The sequence below is a fragment of the Mastigoproctus giganteus genome, chromosome 10 (assembly GCF_048544385.1).
Source record: "Mastigoproctus giganteus isolate SK-2022 chromosome 10, ASM4854438v1, whole genome shotgun sequence".
NCBI classification, from domain to species: Eukaryota; Metazoa; Arthropoda; class Arachnida; order Uropygi; family Thelyphonidae; genus Mastigoproctus; species Mastigoproctus giganteus.
In genome coordinates this window covers 193,013,038-193,032,739 of record NC_143584.1, presented here as the reverse complement: position 1 = coordinate 193,032,739, position 19,702 = coordinate 193,013,038, and the positions used below count along the sequence as shown (strand labels likewise).

At 38.7% G+C, this 19,702-nt stretch overlaps 1 protein-coding gene across 2 annotated transcripts in view; it reads right to left on the bottom strand.

Annotated features, from left to right (window-relative positions):
- LOC150079679 (sarcalumenin-like) overlaps positions 1 to 10,088 on the bottom strand; it is a 60,103-nt gene extending 50,015 nt beyond the window's left edge. For both annotated transcript variants that reach the window (XM_090382552.1, XM_090382551.1), the window contains exon 1: positions 9,949 to 10,088. In XM_090382552.1, coding sequence (XP_090238678.1) covers positions 9,949 to 10,084 — 136 coding nt within the window. In that variant the 5' untranslated portion in view covers positions 10,085 to 10,088. The remainder of the gene's footprint in view (positions 1 to 9,948) is intronic.
- Between the last annotated feature and the right edge of the window lie 9,614 nt (positions 10,089 to 19,702).

Genomic DNA, 19,702 nt, shown 5'->3' with positions numbered 1-19,702 from the left:
GTGATTATTATTATGCTATTATTAATTATATTATACATATATCATATTCAAATTTTATTGGAAATAAAACATTAATAGTACATAATATTTTTTATTTATTTAAAAAAATGGTTAACATGTATTTTTATTTTCCCTGTCTCTTTTTTTTTAAGGGGCCCAATATTTTTTTCTGCACCCGGAGCCTCAACCGACATTAAACCGCTCCTGGCTGTGTTAGGGTAACTAAGAGTAAGAACAGGGGCATGTATACTTGTATGTACACCAATGCTAGGAGTATAGTAAATAAATTTGATGAATTTGAAGTGCTGAATTTGAATTTCAAGACATCAAAGGCAGATATTGTTGGGATATCAGAGACATGGTGTCCCACAGATATAAGGAACAGAATTGGAATTTGGAGAGTACAATGTTTACAGAAAGGATAGGAAGAGAGGAGGGGTTATGCTGTTACTTAAGAAACACAAAATCTAAGGAAGTGCATACAGTTAACATAGATCGACAGTGCAATGTTGAGTCAGTTTGATGTGACATAAGCACTGGGAAAGCAAAATTGCGAGCAGGAATGAGTTATAGGCCTAATGACTCTGATGAGTACAAAGTACAAGTGTACGGAGAAATAAGAGTGGGCCAGTAAATCAGTGTCTTATAATGGGAGATATTAACTTCCCAGATATTGACTGGAAATTGTGGGCTGGTCACTCGCACAATAGCAAGGCTTTTGTGCATTTATTGGATGATTGTTTTCTACAGCAGCATGTTTGGGAGGCAACGAGAGAGAGTAATATTCTTGATTTGATTATCAGTATTGATTCTTCATGCATTAAAAATCTGCAGATAAAGAAACCACTGGGTGGCAGTGATCACAGCATACTGATGTGGGATTTACTTAAAGATATAATTATAATTAAAGATATAATTGGTCCTTGAGGTTGTCACAGACATTGGTCCTTGAGGTTGTCACAGACATTGGTCCTTGAGGTTGTCACAGACATTCTCTCAGATATGCCAGACAAGCTGTACTTGCTACCTGGGAGTCTAAAACGCTGATGGAACTGATATTCGGGTGACACTCAAGTCAAGTGGACCCAATTTCGGCGAAGTCCGGACGGTCTGTGACAGCCAAATCCTCTGCTTGCACCTTCACGATGGTGGGACTGTTAGTAATCCTGGATATAACCTCCATGCATAAGCACATGGTGGGTGACCACCCAGGTGTGAACCAACGTAAGCAGGGGTCGAGGTGTGGCGCCCACACGACATGGAGGAATGCCGCCCCTCTATGTTACCAGGCAGTACTAGGTGGTAGATGACTCTCATCAACCGGTGAAATACCACCACTTTGCTTATTGGAGGCTTGAAGTGGTGGAACCCATGTTTAGTCTCTAGAGCTAAGTTCCGGTCAACCCTTCCCTATCTCTTCCATCATGCAGTATGATTGATGACTTTTGAGGTTATGATGAACGTCGTGGCGAGATCCAATATTCCTTACATTTCAAGGGTACAGCTCTAAAACGGTTTTCGCAGGCCGGCCGCTAGTTAGTACACCGGATCAAACCTATTGGTAACTCTCTAGGAGGCTTCCGGATCAGCTAGTGTATAATCTTGCTACCTCTACTCTGCCAGATAGTGACTGGAGGGAGTCCGAGTAGTGTGTATGCGGGGAGCATTGTCGAGGCCACGTTATGTCAAGGATCTGGGTATATTCTTACCACATGTACGCCATATCCAAAAATTTCATTACTTCATACAGCATGTCCCACCCACTTTTTCTTACTATTGAATACACCATGAATTGCCAAACTAATAGAACAAGCTTATCTGCGAAAAGATCTAAACCTCCCAAGGATTTCCTAATTCATTTCACAAATATACGTGGTCTCAATTCTAATCTCAATGATGTCCATTTCCACTTGCAGTCTGCCAAACCCCATGTACTTTTTCTGACAGAATCTCAGGTATCGGTTGATTCAACTACTGCTCATCTCAGATGCCCAAATTATTCGCTGTATGATTCCTTTCGCCTCAAAGGTGGTACTTGTGCATATGTCCGTTCTGATATTCCCTGTCAGAGACTTGGCAATTTGGAATCTCCTCTCTTTGATCTTCTCTGGCTTAAAATCTCTCTACCTCATTGTGTCAAATTCATCTGTTGTCTCTACCGTTCCCCAAACTCCACTAATCACTTGGAGCTCTTTGACTTCCTCTCGTTGCAACTTGACTTTCTCCAGTCCAACTTTCCTAACAGTGAGGTAATTTTCCTTGGTGATTTTAATGTTCACAACTCCAGCTGGCTTCCGTTTTCTAGTCACACCGACCCAGCAGGTCGAGATGCTGAGGCTTTTGCAATTACTAATGACCTAGCACAGATTGTTCATTTACCTACAAGAATACCGGACAATCCGAATCATACAGCCAATACGCTTGATCTTTTTCTCACAAACAACCCTTCTAAGTACACGGTCGAAGTGAGAGGTCCTTTAGGCACTTCAGACCACAACTTGGTGATTGTCTCTTCTCCAATGGAACCTTTATCTCATGGCTATTCCCAACCTCGTGTTGTTTGGCATTACAAGAATGCAAAATGGGATGACCTGCGAGACTTCTTTTCTTCTTTTCCTTGGTCGGATTACTGTTTCAAAACTCCTGATGTCAACGTTTGCTCAGATCGTGTCAGTGAAATTATTCTTGCAGGAATGGAATCCTTTATCCCACACTCCACTTTAAAATCTCGTCCTTTATCTAAACCTTGGTTTTCCAATAAATGTGCTAAGGCTGTTCAAGAGAAGAATGTTGCGTATTGTAATTGGCTTGTTTGTAATTCTTCAGTTTCATTTTCTGCCTACACCAAAGCTCGCAACAATTGTAAAGCAGTTATTAATCAGTCCAAACTAGAGTTTGAACAGGCTAAGAGTAGAAAACTTGCTTCTTGCCCTAATGGTAGCCGAGCATTCTGGTCTCTTGCCAAAGCTATTGGCCGCAACTTTTGCCCATCTCTGCTTCCACCTCTGTCCAAACCAGATGGTTCTGTTGTCACTTCAGCCAAGGATAAAGCTGACCTGCTAGCATCCCATTTTTCTTCCAGCTCATGTATTAATGATCTTGGTAAAACACCTCCCACCATTCCCAACGCAGTCCATTCAATGCCTCCTGTGGTCTTCCGTCAAAAGGATATCAGAAGGATTTTGATGAATCTTGATGCTAAGAAAGCTCCAGGTCCTGATGGTATTTCTCCACTTGTTCTCAAAATCTGTGCTCCTGAACTTACTCCTATTCTTTGCCGCCTTTTTTCACTTTCTTATTCCAAAGGTGTTTTTCCTTCTTCTTGGAAATTTGCTCATATCCAGCCAGTTTCTAAAAAGGGTGACAAATCCCTCCCATCCAATTATCGTCCCATTGCAATTACTTCTACTCTTTCTAAAGTAATGGAGAAATCAATTAACCGCCATCTCTTAAACTACCTAGAAACCTTCCGTCTGATCAACGATCGCCAGTATGGATTCCGTCAGTGTCGATCCACTGGTGATATTCTGGCTTATGTTACCCATTTATGGACTACTTCAATGGAAAGGTTCGGTGAAACCCAAGTAGTTGCTCTTGACATCTCAAAGGCTTTCGATCGTGTTTGGCATAAAGGTCTTCTAAACAAGCTTCCATCTTATGGTTTTCCAACTGTTTTTAGTAATTGGTTATCCAGTTTTCTCTCTGATCGCTCACTCAGGGTGATGGTAGATGGCTCTCTGTCTTCTAACTTCTCCACTAATGCCGGTGTCCCCCAAGGTTCAGTTCTTTCCCCCACTCTTTTCCTCTTGTATATCAATGACCTTCTTCCATTGACTGGAAATCCTATCCATAGTTTTGCCGATGATAGCACATTGCATTCAACTTTCCATTTTGAGAAACCTTGCCCTGCTCAATCAGCTTCAACTTCTCGAAAATCTGCTACCAATTCCTTAAATGCCGATCTTCAGGTAATTCTCCAGTGGGGCAAAGACAACTTAGTTGATTTCAACCCTTCTAAAACTCAGTCTTGTCTTATATCTCGCAAAAAGGATTCTTCTGCTCCTATGCTTATCTTTAGTGACACTCCAATTTCTAGGCAAAAGGATATATCTCTTTTGGGAATTACCCTGACTTCTAATCTCTCTTGGCACAAGCACATTTCATTACAAATATTGCTTCCTCTGCATCTAAAAAACTTGGTTTTCTGTTTCGCTCTCGCCGTTACTTTTCTTCCAAACAGCTGCTCACTCTGTATAAATCGCAAATCCGCCCTGCCATGGAATATTGTTCCCACATTTGGGGTGGTGCCCCCAAAACCTCTCTCAGGCTTCTTGATTCCATACAGAAGAGGGCAGTTAGGTTAATTAATGATTCATCTTTAACAGAGTCTCTCCACTCGCTTTCTCATAGACGTACTGTTTCTGCTGCATGCCTCTTCTACAGATATTTCCATGGGCACTGTTCTTCTGAATTGGCTTCTATAATTCCCGCTCTCTCTTTCAAAACAGTCCGAACACGTGCCGCCACCAGCCAACATCCATTTACTGTTCAACTTCAAACCCACAGAACCAACTTTTCATCTTCCTCATTTATTCATTCAACTGCCGTTTTCTGGAACAACCTTCCTTCATACGTATTTCCTGAAAATTACAATCTACAGAAGTTCAAGTCCAATGTCAACAAATATCTTCTTTCGTCTTCTCAACCTCCAACCCAAGCACGGTACTAAGTACTATAGGTTCTAATACCTCTCGTGTTTGGGGTTCACATAAAAAAAAAAAAAAAAAACCATCAGAGGTAAAGGGAAGGGTTTTTGCTATCATAAAGGTGACTACAGTGGTCTCAGAGATTTTTTAAATTGTATACAGTGGGACCAATTGATGATGTTACCAACAGCAAATTATAAATGGGAAGTATAGAAGGAAGTAATCTTGGAAGCTATTAGGCTTTTTGTTCCAACTAAGAAATAATGTTCTAGGTTTAGGCCCAAATGGACTAGTTTTTTTTTTTTTTTATTTATTTTTTTAGGAGCACTAGCAACTAAGGCCATATTGCTCCGGGATATGCGGTGGTCATTCCCTGACCTTTCTGCATCCTCCGTATTTGGTGGTGACGGGCTCGAACCCCGGTCTAATCAAGAAGCGCATGCTACGCACTGCTGCTCCGTCCCACCTGGCTATGGAGGCGCCAATGAGACTCGTGGCAGAGAAGAAAAATGCATAGGATGCATATAATTATCAGGCAACACAGAAGCATATGGTAGATATAAGCTAGTCTGTAATCAAGTTGCAAAGGAGGTTAGGCAAGTGAAAGAAGATTATGAGAAATCTTTGGTAAAGGATGCAAAGAAAAACAGCACAGACTTCTTTACTCATATAAACTCTAAAAGGAAGAGGATTAATCAGATTAGTCCACTTGATATCATTGGTTTTATTGTAGATGATCATTCTCAGATAGCTACCAAACTAAATGAGTATTTTGCATCTTGTCATGTCCATCCCATTGCTGAGACAACCATCCTCTTGGTTGACAAACGTTGGCATTTACAATTTTCCCAGGCATTACAACTAAAACTGCAAGCATTCCCTTCTACAACTAATAGTTACCTGTAGTACGCGTTCACCATACATGACTACAATGGCACGCACATGATGTGCTGTATATTTTGCATTAACGGTCAGAACTGATGAGGGATGCCCTCCCCCGTCCGAAAGTTTTGTATTACTTTCCTGTATTTTTAACTGTTTTTGTTCATAGTAAGATTAAATATATTTTTATCTGTAACCTGTTATTTTCTTTTCTTTCTGTTGCTCTCTGGCACAATACTTTATTGAATATGAATCCAGAGCACATACACCTTTTTGCTTATATTTTGCATCTACATTTACGCAAGTTATTCAAGGAGGGGAAGGCCAGATGTTTATCAAACTCTAACATGGAGTTAAATAATTTTGTAATAACTGAAGGCAAAGTGGAGGAGAAATTGTTGAAGTTAAACATAAGAAAGGTACCTGGGGTGGATGGAATCTATCCAGTTATATTAAAGGTGGCGGCAAAGGAAGTAAGCAAACCTTAAGCCATAATTATGAGAGCATCAATGGACTCACAGGAAGTCCCCATGGACTGGAAATGTGCAAATGTATCTCCAATTCACAAAGGAGGATCAAAGGGTGACACAAGTAATTACAGACCTGTTAGTTTGACTTCTGTTCCAGAGAAAATAATGGAGTCACTGGTTAAAGAAGCATTGGAGGATCATCTAGACAAGACTGCAGTAATAATTCAGACACAGCATGGGTTTATTAAGGGGAAGTCTTGTCTGAACAATCTGATTGGATACTATGATGTGATCACAAAGGAACTGGATGCAAAAAATAATTTTGATATCATATACTTAGATTTCAGAAAAGCTTTTGATACTGTTGCACAGGAAGACTACTATACAAATTGGAGCAGTATGGCATTAAAGGCAAGTTGCTACAATGGATAAAAGGATGGTTGAGTGGGAGAATGCAGATAGTGGTAATGAATGGACACTGCTCTTCATGGACTAATGTTATTGGTGGTGTCTCCCAAGGTTCGGTGTTGGGCCCACTGTTGTATATTTATCAATGATATTAATGAAGGTATATCAAGCTTAATGTCAAAGTTTATAGATGATACAAAGGTTGGCAGGGTTGTTAATAACAGTAATGACAGTATGATTCTGCAACAGGATCTGGAAAGTTGGGCAGATGGGCTGAAAAGTAGCAACTGAAGTTTAACATTCACAAATGCAAACTACTGCATATGGGTAGCAGTAACCCCAGAGATATGTACCAACTGGGTGGTGTTACTCTCAAGGTAGTGGAGAATGAAAGAGACCTGGGGATAATTGTGCAGTCAGATATGAAGTTTTCCGAGCAGTGCAGACAGGCGGTCAGAGTAGGTCATGGGGTCTTGTCAATGATATACAGGAATTTTGCTAGCAGGGATAAGGAACTGATTATCACCTTGTATAAGGCAATGGTCAGGCAACACCTTGAGTACTGCATACAGGTCTGGAAGCCTCGTTTTAGGAAGGATGTAGAGTTGCTAGAACGAGTAGAGAAAAGGGCAACAAGACTTGTGAGTGGAACACAGGGGTGCTCTTACCAAGAAAGGCTAAGTTCTGCAAATTGCAGTGTCTGGAGACTAGGCACCTATGAGGTGATCTGATTGAGGTGTATAAGGCCTTGAATGGATTGAGCAGGTTCAATGCTGATGGGATTCTTCCTCTTGCTCATATTACAAACCTGAGGGGGCATAAACTGAAATTGAGGAAAGACAGTTGTCAAATAGATGTGCCGAAATTTTCCTTTAGCCAGCAGGTAGTTGATTGCTGGAACAAACCTCCATCTGTCGTTGTGGAAGTTGATAGCTTAAATAAATTCAAGGAAGAAGTGGACAAACTTTTGGAGCAAATGGATGGGTGAAATGGAAAGTTTTTTTTTTTTTCTTTTTTTGACTGATGCTGTACAAGCTTGCTTTCTTGCATCATATGCCTCTACTAATGCTAATTCTAATATTATTAAATACTGGAAAATTCCAGTCTGTAATATGTTACACCTGCATTTTCTTTCTTCTTTCAGTAGTTTATTTACAGTCTGTATATACATACCAGTACTGTCTTTTTTTTTCCCTTTCTTTTTTAATGATAGAATTTTCTGTTCAAACATAACTTGGAAGTTGTTTTGACATTTTAAGTTGTATTATGAAAAAAAAAAAAAAAAAGCTGCATTCCTGATATCTGGCTATAAGTGACAAAATGTCTAGTTACATCACTTAAACTCACAAGTTTGTGGATCTATTCATCAGAGATGTCAGGCAGCTTTATGAGGAGGTGAAAGGTTCAGGATTCCTGATGAAAACAAAAGGATCAATTATTATGTCATTAATCTTTAGGGTAAGCTCAAAATGAAATTAGTATTGGTCATATAGTGCAAGGAAACCATCAGCTTTTGCTACACTAGCCAAAAAAATAAAACTTAAATGAAAAATAATAAAAAATAAATAATGAAATAAGAACACAAAACTACACACAAAAATGCCACAGCCAGGTGGGGCTACCAAGTATCCTGACAGCCTAAGGAAAGTTTCTAACGTTTGCATATGTAGAGAGAAAGTATAGTAACACATTCATGTGTGCACTGTGGTTCAAGTCTGCATGACTGCTAATTATGATTAATGATTGTAGCCACAATTTATTCTAAACTCCTCTGACCTGGTAATTGTGGCAGAGTATAAACAGGAACTTTTTTAAAAGAGAAACCCCTTTAGACCTGTTCTAGTTCACAATCTCCAATATGAAACTATCTGCTGTGGAAAAAAGATTTTATTTTTACCCACCAGAATTGACATTCTTAGCATTACATTTTCTACACAATGCAAATGCAGAAATATTCCTCTCTGCAGTGATGAGGGCTCAGACTACAACCAGCCATAAGTGACAACTCAAATAATTTAATATTAAGTATTTCTCAATATCGAAAGCAACACTAAATATGACTGCTTTGAAGTTAGGCCGGTAATGATCCTATGAAACATGAAAATAGGCGAGTATGTTGTGCAATGAACAGCCAGATGCGAAACTTAACTTTTTAAATGAAACACACTCTAACAGAATTTCATATTTTTACTTCAATAATCAGAGTAACTTCAGTCAGTCTCCCACAGGTATAGCTTTCTCTTATTCTGTACCACTCATTGAGGAAAACATATATTTATCATTATTCACAGTCATCATAATTGAAATGTTAGAAATTGATTTACTTACATCTGAAGCAAAACATTGCAAGAAATCATGTTCGTTGAATGTACTGCGAGTATTATTTATTATCTATTGCGATGTGTTCGTGAATTATAAAATCGGAAGCTGGTTTCTGAAATACAGGATAGATCAGTGGTTTTCAACCGGGGTGCTGGGGCACCTTAGGGTACCACAACAACCTTCCAGGGTTTTTTTTTTTTTATGAGAACCCCAAACACGAGAGGTATTAGAACCTATAGTACTTAGTACCGTGCTTGGGTTGGAGGTTGAGAAGACGAAAGAAGATATTTGTTGATATTGGACTTGAACTTCTGTAGATCATGTAATTTGGGTTTAAGTTACTTAAACTTATTATTATTTTTTAATTTATATGTTTACTTCATTATAAAAAGGTGTACAGTATCTTTTTAATTTTGTGGTGATCTATAATTGATGTTTACTTATTACCTCCATATAAAGAATAAAATTATATACTGTATATATAATTTGTATTATGAAATGTAATTTTTATAATTATATTATTGTAATAAATATCATATAACATATATATACACACACACACACACACAGAGAATCGGATGTAACAGGCAGAAAATTGAGTAGGAGTGCCGGAAAATAAAATAAATTACTTAGGGATGCCGTTATTAAAAAAAGGTTGAAAACCACTGGGATAGATAGTCAATGAAATTATTATTATTATTATTATTATTATTAATAGCCATATGGTACAAGGAAGCCTGAGGCTTATGCTGCACCACGAAAAAAAAAAAAAATCCTGAGTTACCCTTCGAGAGAGAGAGAGTCAAAAGTAGAAGGGATTCACCAAGAAAGAGAAGAATGATGATATCCAGCTCGGGACCCTGGGTGTGCCAAGCACATACTCACCAGATGTGAGCCCCCGGGGTTTAAAATTGTAATTTTGAATGTTAATATATAATAAACGTGATGTGATTTGAACATATTTTGTGATAATGGAAACGACAATAAGTTTCCAAATATTATACCACAAACAAAACACCCTCACCGCAAGTGCAACTTCTGAGAATGTTTAAAAATTTAACTGATGAAAATCATTTTTGCTTTAGGACAGTTTAGCAGCTGTTAGTTACTGATACACATTTGACTTATCCATTAAAAATGAGAATACGTAAGATTTTTACCTTGTAATTCAAATAGGCTTATATTAAAAATAAGTAACACTACAATATTTCTAAAGGCATATTTGTATAGGACCGCACCGGAATCAAAATTAAAAACTGCAGTTAACATCGCAACAAACACACGTGACACTGCCATTTCTCACGCCATAGAGTAACTGGAAATGAAGAAACAGTGGCGCTGTCGCTTCCCGAACGAATATTGAAAACAATATTTTTATCGGATAACAGAAGACATGTTCAAGCCTTCATGGGTAGCACAGTTGGTAGAATAGTCATCCTACCCACAACGGGTGGAAAAGGCCTGAGTTCGAATCCTATCGATGACGTAAGGAATTTTTACAGGCCTTTTTCACAACGTGACTGAATTAGTCGGTTTCAGCCGACGGTAGCATGGATTTTTGTTCCCAGAAACTCGGGTTTTTCGTCCAACAAACAGAAAATAGACCACAGAACACAACGCAATCTACAGATAATTTATACCTGTGCAATATGGTCTTAGTCGTCGGAGGTTCGGCAGGCAAAGGCGGATTACGAGAAATCTTTGGCAAAAGATGCTAAGAAAAACAGCAAGGATTTCTTTACTTATATAAACTCTAAAAGGAAGGGGCTGAATATGATTGGTCCACTTGACATCGATGGTTCGACTGTTGATGATCCTGCTCAGATAGCAAACAAACTGAATGAGTATTTTGCATCTACATTCACACGTGAGGAATCATTACAGTTTGAAAATGGAAGAAGGTTATCAAATTGTAGCAGTGTGCTTAATGATTTTGTAATAACTGAGAGCAAAGTGGAGGAGAAATTGTTGAAGTTAAACATAAGAAAGGCACCTGGGGCGGATGGGATCTATCCAGTTATATTAAAGGAGGCGGCAAAGCAACTAAGCAAACCCTTAGCCATAATTATGAGAGCATCCTTGGATTCAGGGGAGGTTCCCACGGACTGGAGATGTGCAAATGTATCCCCAATTCACAAAGGAGGTTCGAAGGGTGACACGAATAATTACAGACCAGTTAGTTTAACTTCTGTTCCGGGTAAAATAATGGAGTCACTGGTTAAAGATGCATTGCAGGATCATCTAGACAAGACTGCAGCAATAATTCAGACACAGCATGGGTTTGTTAAGGGAAAGTCTTGTCTGACAAATTTGATTGGTTATTATGATGTGGTCACAAAGGAACTGGATGCAAAAAATAATTTTGATATCATATACTTGGATTTCAGGAAAGCTTTTGACACTGTTGCGCATGGAAGACTACTGTACAAATTGGAGCAGAATGGTATTAAGGGTAAGTTGCTACAATGGATAAAAGGATGGTTAAGTGGGAGAAGACAGAGGGTGGTAATCAATGGGTGCTGCTCTTCGTGGACTAATGTTATTAGTGGAGTCCCACAGGGTTCGGTGTTGGGTCCACTGTTGTTTTGTATATTTATCAATGATATTGATGAAGGTATATCAGGCTTAATGTCGAAGTTTGCAGATGACACGAAGGTTGGCAGGGTTGTTAATGACAGTAATGGCAGTGTGCTACTGCAACAGGATCTAGATAATTTGGGCAGATGGGTTAAGAAGTGGCAACTGAAGTTTAACCTTGACAAATGCAAAGTACTGCATATGGGTAGAAGTAACCCCAGAGAAACGTACCAACTGTGTGGTACTACACTTAAGGTGGTAGAAAATGAAAAAGACCTGGGAGTAATTGTGCAGTCAGATATGAAGTTTTCTGAGCAATGTAGACAGGCTGCTAGGGCAGGTCATGGGGTTTTGTCAATGATATATAGGAATTTTGCTAGCAGGGAAAAGGAGGTGATTGTCCCTCTGTATAAGGCAATGGTCAGGCCACGCCTTGAGTACTGCGTACAGGTCTGGAGGCCTCATTTTAGGAAGGATGTAGATTTGCTTGAGCGTGTACAGAGAAGAGCAACACGATTGGTGAGGGGAATGAAGGGATCCTCTTACCAAGAGAGGCTTAAGTTCTGCAAATTGCAGTGGCTGGAGACTAGGCACCTGCGCGGTGATCTGATTGAGGTCTATAAGGCCTTGAATGGGTTGAGCACGCTGAATTCTGATGGGATCCTCCCACTTGTTCAGAATACGAACCTACGGGGACATAAGTTCAAATTAAGAAAGGACAGATGTAGAATAGATGTGCGGAAATTTGCCTTTAGCCAGCGGGTGGTTAATTGCTGGAACAAACTTCCATCTGTCGTTGTAGAAGTTGATAGGTTAAATAAATTTAAGGAGGAACTGGACAGGCATTTGGAGGGAATGGTGTGATTTTTTTTTTTTTTTTGGCTGATGCTGCATAAGCTCCTACACTTGCTTTCTTGCATCATGTGCCACTACTACTACTACTACTACTACTACTATACCTAAAACTCTATAACAAACAAACAAAACAAGAGATGTACATCACGTCACTATCGCAGCTGCTACAAAAATTGCATCATTCTGTTAAAGGCTCTCGTGGTTGCCATCAATGTCCTTCCACATCAAGTTAAAAAGGCCTTGGTTCGAATCCATTTTCAACAGGAGCAGATTTTTATCTCCTGGAAACAGGCAAATGGGCTGGAGAATACACCAATATCAGCATGCCAATGCACCATGCTGGATGGGTCTCATTTCCAGATAGTAAGCGATGCTCGTTTCTGCATCACTTCGTGAATAAAGGCAGGGGTTTGAGAGAGGAGCAGATTAGTCAGCATCCCTGAACAACTAACATAAGTTATATAAAACAGGAAATAGATGGGAAAGGCGACCCGAACTTTCAGCGAAGAACGAGGGATACGTGCCAGCTCTCGACTCGTTCTTATAAAAGCTTATTTACTTGCTAGCACATGCCTCTGAGGAAGACAATTGTAATTATTGCTCTTGAAATGTACGACATTTCTAGTCGATATGTAATCAGTCTTCTCTGTGAAGAATTCTTAAAATGAAACATGCGACCAGATATATCAACAGAAAATCTGAAAGAGGACATGAAGAGTAGTACAGAACAAACTTTTCAAACAGCTTCCGTGACCATCATGCACGATCAACAAACCTGAAAGCTGGGTGGGAGGAAGACACTGGTTCAACATCAGAGAATTGAACGAACTGTCTGATGAAGACTTGTGCCTCTGACCAATTTGATTTTGGTCATGAAGCAGACTTACCTTATAAGAATTCCTAACTGACCAAATCCATGAGAGAAAAATGATGGACTAACCTAGACTAAAGAACAAGCTAATTGGATAGCTGAGGGGAGGAAAGAACATGCTAAAAGAACATGCTTTACTCATGTAAACTCTAGAAGGAAGGGGATGAATCAGATTGGCCCAATTGATATCGATGGTTCAACTGTTGATGATCCTGCTCAGGTAGATAACAAACTAAATGAATATTTTGCATCCATATTCACACATGAGGAGTTATTCAGGGAGGGGAATGCCAGAGGTGTATTAAACTCTGGTTGTAAGCTAGATAATCTTGTAATAACTGAGGCTAAAGTGGAGAAATTGTTGAAGATAAACATAAGAAAGGCACCTGGGATGGATGGACTCTATCCAGTTATATTAAAGGAGGCGGCAAAGGAAGTAAGCAAACCCTTAGCCATAATTATGACAGCTTCCTTGGACTCAGGGGAGGTACCCATGGACTGGAGATGTGCAAATGTGACCCCAATTCACAAAGGAGGATCAAATGGAGACACAGGTAATCACAGACCTGTTAGTTTAACTTCTGTTCCAGGGAAATTAATGGAGGCACTGGTTAAAGGTCAAAGAAGCATTGCAGAATCATCTAGACAAAACTTCAATTATAGCTCGGACACAGCATGGGTTTGTTAAGGGGAAGTCTTGTCTGACCAATTTGATTGGATACTATGATGTAGTCACAAAGAAACTGGATGCAAAGAATAATTTTGATATCATATATTTTGATCTTAGAAAGACTTTTGATACTGTTGCACACGGAAGACTGTTGCACAAACTGGAGCAGTGTGGTATTGGAGGCAAATTGCTGCTATGGATAAAGGGATGGTTGAGTGGGAGAAGACAGAGAGTGGTAATCAATGTACACCGCTCTTCGTGGACTAATGTTATTAATGGAGTCCCCCAGGGTTCAGTGTTGGGAACGTTGTTTTCTGTATTCATTAATAATATTGATGATGGTATATCAGGCTTAATGTCCAAGTTTGGACATTAACAATACGAAGGTCGGCAGGGTTGTTAATGACACTAAAGACAGTACGCTGCTACAACAGGATCTAGAAAAGTTGAGTAGATGGGCTGAGAGGTGGCAAATGAAGTTTAACGCTGACAAATGTAAAGTACTGCATATGGGAAGCAATAACCCCAGAGTAACGTATCAACTGTGTGGTATTATACTGACAGAGTTAGAGAGTGAAAAGCAACTGGGGGTAATTGTGCAGGCAAATATGCAGTTTTTTTCAGCAGTGTAGACGTCTCAAGAATAGCTCATGGTGTGTTGTCAATAATATACAGAAATTTTTCTAGCAGGGATAAGGTGATTATCCCCTTGTATAAGGCAATGGTCAGGTCTGGAGGCCTCATTCTAAGAAGCATGTACGTGCTGTTGGGACGAGTACAGAGAAGGGCGACAAGATTAGTAAATGGAACAAAGAGTTGGTTTTACGAAGAAAGGCTTAAGTTTTGCAAATTACAGTGTCTGGAGACTAGACACCTGCGATGTGATCTGATTGAGGTGTATAAAGCCTTGAATGGTTTGAGAATGCTCAATGCTGATGGGATTCTTCCTCTTGCTCAGAATAATCGGCTGAGTGGGCATAAATTCAAATTCAGGAAAGACAGTTGTACGATAGATGTGCGAAAGTTTGCCTTTAGCCAGCGGGTGGTTGAGTGCTAGAACAAACTTCCATCTGTCGTTGTAGAAGTCGATAGCTTAAACGGATTCAAGGCAGAACTAGACAAACATTTGGAGCGGATTGATGGGTGAAATGAGAGGGGGTGTGTGTTTTTTTTTTTTTTTTTTTTTTTTTTGGCTGATGGTATATAAGCTTGCTTTCTTGTATCATGTGTCCTTGCTAATTCTAATTGGATACCAGAGCGAAGAATTCTGTGGGAGGTTAAATTTGGACTCTGGCGATTCCAAATTTAACCTCCACCGATCGAATTGTAATCACTGCATTCTGTATGCAATGGAATATACGTGTATGTGTGTTTAGCGGCAGGGTCACCAAGAATATGAGGCGTTATTATATGGTGTTTTTCATTTGCCTGTATTCTGTGGTCGAGTTGTCTGTTTTCTGAACGAAAAACGGGAGAAAAAACACCAGTTTGTTTCAGCGGAGGGTACCATGGCTTTTTATTTCCAGAAAAAAAACTATGGTACCCTCGGCTGAAACCAACTAACTGAGTCATGCTGTGATAAACCCCACAAAAAGTTCCCTTGTCATTGATAGGATTTGAACCCAGGCTTTTCCATTTGCCGTCAATCGGTGATTATATCAACCATGCTACCGAGAGGGCCACCACGATGTAAAGATGCTCATGTCGCCTGCAATGTGATTCTGTGACTTTCTATTTAAATAAATATGCTTACATTGTTAGTTTCGTAATATCTGTTATCAATGTAACATAATATTTATTAATTTTTGGTCAGTTTATCAGAAAATTCAGTCTACAGAAGAAATTATTTCAGTTCTAATGATTCTTTGCAATAAAATTATAATGCTGCAGTTCTGTTGCGTTTTGGTTGCTAATATTTAGCAAAAAAGCCGAAAAAAAATATTTATTTGATAAAGGTTTATCAAATTGATGCAATTTTCTTTAAAACTAAAACACCAGTTCTTATTGATTCTAACATTTAATGCCGTCATTTATTATGAATTTTTTCAAACTTGTACATTAGCGATAACCATTTTAATATTTCTAAATTATTATTTTTTTTGTTAATTTAGCAACGTTAATGCTAGGCTGGTTCATAGGTTCATGGGTGAACACAGCAAATGCAATGACCTGGACCCTGGACTGAAAAGTAACCTAAACACTAACCCCCCACCTGAAAATCCAGGCAAAGAGAACGCCTACTTATCCTTTTCCTTGAAATTAATTCCCTTACCAGGTGACTTGGACTCAAGACTGGTCCTGGTTATCTCTCTGAAGTATGTATCTTAAAAAGTAAATTTATCAAATGGAATGGCGTTTTGACTCAACTGGAGTCAAAAGAAAATGTGAGCATTTAATTTTTTTTTTTTTTTTGATAGGGTGTGTTTTACACCACGGCCGGGTTAGTCTGAAGAGAATTTCGGTGTTTTACCACACAAACTCCAGGGGCTCACATCTGGTGAGAATGGGATTGGCACACCCAGGGTCCTGAGCTGGATATCATCATCATCATTATTCTTTTTCTTGGTGATTCTCTCTCTGGGTAATTCAGATTTTTTTTTTTTTTTTTTTTGGCTAGTGCAGCATAAGCCTCAGGCTTCCTTGCACCATATGGCTAATAATAATAATAATAATAATAATAATAAAAATTTCAAGCATTAGTACAATATTACTATTTGGTATTAGTAGTGACAAAATGATGAAAGAAAACATGCTTATACAGCATCGGCTGGAGAAAAAAAAAAAAAAAAACACTACCCACTTCATTTTCCCATCCCTTCTAACAAGTTATGTAATCCTTCTTTAAATTTATTCAAACTTCTCCCATTTCCACAACATAAAAATGGGAAATTGTTGGAAATTGGCTCCATAATCACATTCTGGCTGAAAGCAATTTTCGTACATCTGTTCTGCAACGAGTCTCTTCCAAATGAAATGGAAGGATGGTTGCCCCTGTGATCATCAGAAAAATAGCATAGATGATATCAGAATTTAGTTTACTTAATCCGTTTAATCCCTTAAAAAAGTAAATCAGGTTTCCTTGTAAGTGCCTAAAATCTTAAAGACGCTTTAATTTACGTAACTCAAGTATTTTCTGGTAAGAATACGCTTTTGCGTCCCTGACAAATCACGTTGCTCTTCTTTGTACCCGTTCAAACGCACTCGTATCCTTCCTAAAATGAGGTTTCGAAACATAAATGCAGTATTTAAGATACAGCCTAACCATTGTCTTATGCAAAGGAATAATTACCTCCTTGTCCCTGATGTCAGAATTCCTGTATATCACTGACAGAACCCCATAAGCTGTCGTAGCGGTTCATCCACACTGCTCAGGGTTCATCCACACAATCTCAAATGTGATTGTAGAATTACCCTAGGAGTTTTTCATTCTTCACTATTTCGAGTGTGGTTTCTCCCAATTGGTATATATGTTATTTTGGGATTAATGTTATCCAAAAGGAGTAGCTTGCATTTATCAACATTAAAACCTTAGTTGACACCTCTCCAGCATATCTGCTAATTTCTGTAGCTCTTGTTGCGGTTATTTAACCCCGGGGGCTCACATCTGGTGAGTATGGGCTTGGCAAACCCAGGGTCCTGAGCTGGATATTATCATTTTTCCTTTTCTTGATGATTCCTTTCTACTTCTCTCTCTCTCTCTCTCTCTCTCTCTCTCTCTCTCTCTCTCTCTCTCTCTCTCTCTCTCTCTCTCTCTCTCTCTCAGGATAACTCGGGGAACTTTTTTTTTTTTGGCTGGTGCAGCATAAGCCTCAGGCTTCCTTGTACCATATGGCTAATAATAATAATAATAATAATAATACTGTCATTAAATACAACTCCTACCTTTGTATCATCAGCAAACTTGAAGTTAACTTGATATGCCTTTATTGGTAATTAATACTTAACAGTTAGGCTCCCCCAACACTGAAAAATGTACGAAACATTTTTCAGACGTATTGAGGGACCCCAATAGCAACATTAATCCATGAACCGAAGTGGCTAATCAATCTGTCTCTTGTCACTCAACCAATCCTTTATCTAAAGCGGCTGCTTTCTTCTAATGCTACACTGCCTCAATTTATAGCAGTCGTTCGTGTGGCATAGCATCAAACGTTTTACTTAAACATAATCATATGATGTCCAAAATACTTTTTTATCCAGGCCTTCGTGACTCCCTGATAGTAGCTAATTGGTCTACCCTTAATAAATTCGTGTTGTTCTTGTCGCATAACTGCGTCCTAGTCAAAATGATCCTGCATTAGTTATTTAATCACAGACTCGGTTATTTTCACAGGCACTGAAATCAAGCTTTCAGGGCTGTAATTATTCAACCCGTTGATCGTCCATTTTGGACAGGATGAACATTTACATATTTCCAGTCTGTGGGGATCTTTTTCCGCGCGAGTAGCGACATGAAGAACTTTTATGGTCTTTCTTCATCCAGTGGTGAGTTAGAACGTCTCAGGCGTGGATAGCAAGAATTCCTCCCTTCCCCCGAAAGTTGCGTGTTTCGTCCAGCAAACAGGAATATCGAACTCAGAACACGCAATTGAAGGACATTACACATTGGCAGATAAGTTGATTCTGTATCTACATTCATTCATATTTTCATATGTGAATGTAAATAATACAATATAATTATTTGGTTTATTTGCAACCTGAACAGGTTCATCAGTAGTTGTGCCATTCATATCCAGTGAACCAATGTGGTTTATTCGCTTTCGTGCAGTAATAACATAAACAACGAGTTCTTAGACATTTTATTTGTATTCTTAGCCAAGGACTTTTTGTACCTTCCTTAATATACCAAACTCCCTTAGTAACTTTGTTGAAGCTTAGTCTATACTTAGTGTTTTTTTTTTTTTTTTTTTTATGCAAACCCCAAACACGAAAGGTATCAAAACCTATAGTACTTAGTACCGTGCATGGGTTGAAGGAGAAGTATGGGGGGAGGGGGATGCCGGAAACTTTGCTCTATAGACTAAACATGGGTTTCACTACTTCAAGCCTCCAATAAGCAAAGTGGTGGTATTTCACCAGTTGATGAAAGTCATCTACCACCTTAAAGTGTAGGCTTCTGTTCCCTCTGATTGTTTATAATCGTCATATTGCATTTTTCTTCTTAACTACTAGTCTCAGCTGTTCATCTGATAACCATTAGTTTTAAATCTTGACGAATATCTCTCAGTCAAAATAATTAGCTAAGTAGATATAAACAGCTAAGTAATTTCTACACTTACCTAAACATTTCTCGTTAATTATTTTACATTTGTTAACAATATTGGTTGGTCCCACAGAAACGATTTAAAAAATTGTCTAAGACCATTATATTCACATTTGAGAAAGCAAAATCGCCAAAGAACAGAATGTAACTTCATAAAAATTTCGCTTAGTATTAATCGCAAATTGCCAAAGAATTTTTTTTCTTTTTTTTTCTCAAACATTAGCCTGTTAGGTTTCATAAGCGATTTACTGTACGCCCCTGCATATTTATATTTTCTCCCAGTGGGCGTAAAGTGAGCTGTTTTAAATTGAATACAGACGGTATAAAATGAAGCCACGTAAAAATAATTAAACAAGCAGGCATAAGATTCAATGTAGAATTTTTTGATAACAAATAGTTCCAGTACTCGCCACCAGATGGCTTTGGTTTTATTATACTAAAAACCACGGTTAGAAAAACTATCACTATATAATATCGGTGTAGATACACCATAGTTTAACCATAAATTTGAACTACGTATGTAGTGCCGAAGGCACCGTTTTAATTGTATCTCATATTGTGGGTGCCTTCACAACGAGATAGCTGGTACTGCACTACTTCAAATAAATAAAGCTTCATCTAGTAGCGAAGACTACTGTTATTTATTTTCAGTGGATACCACCACCCAGACGATCGTTT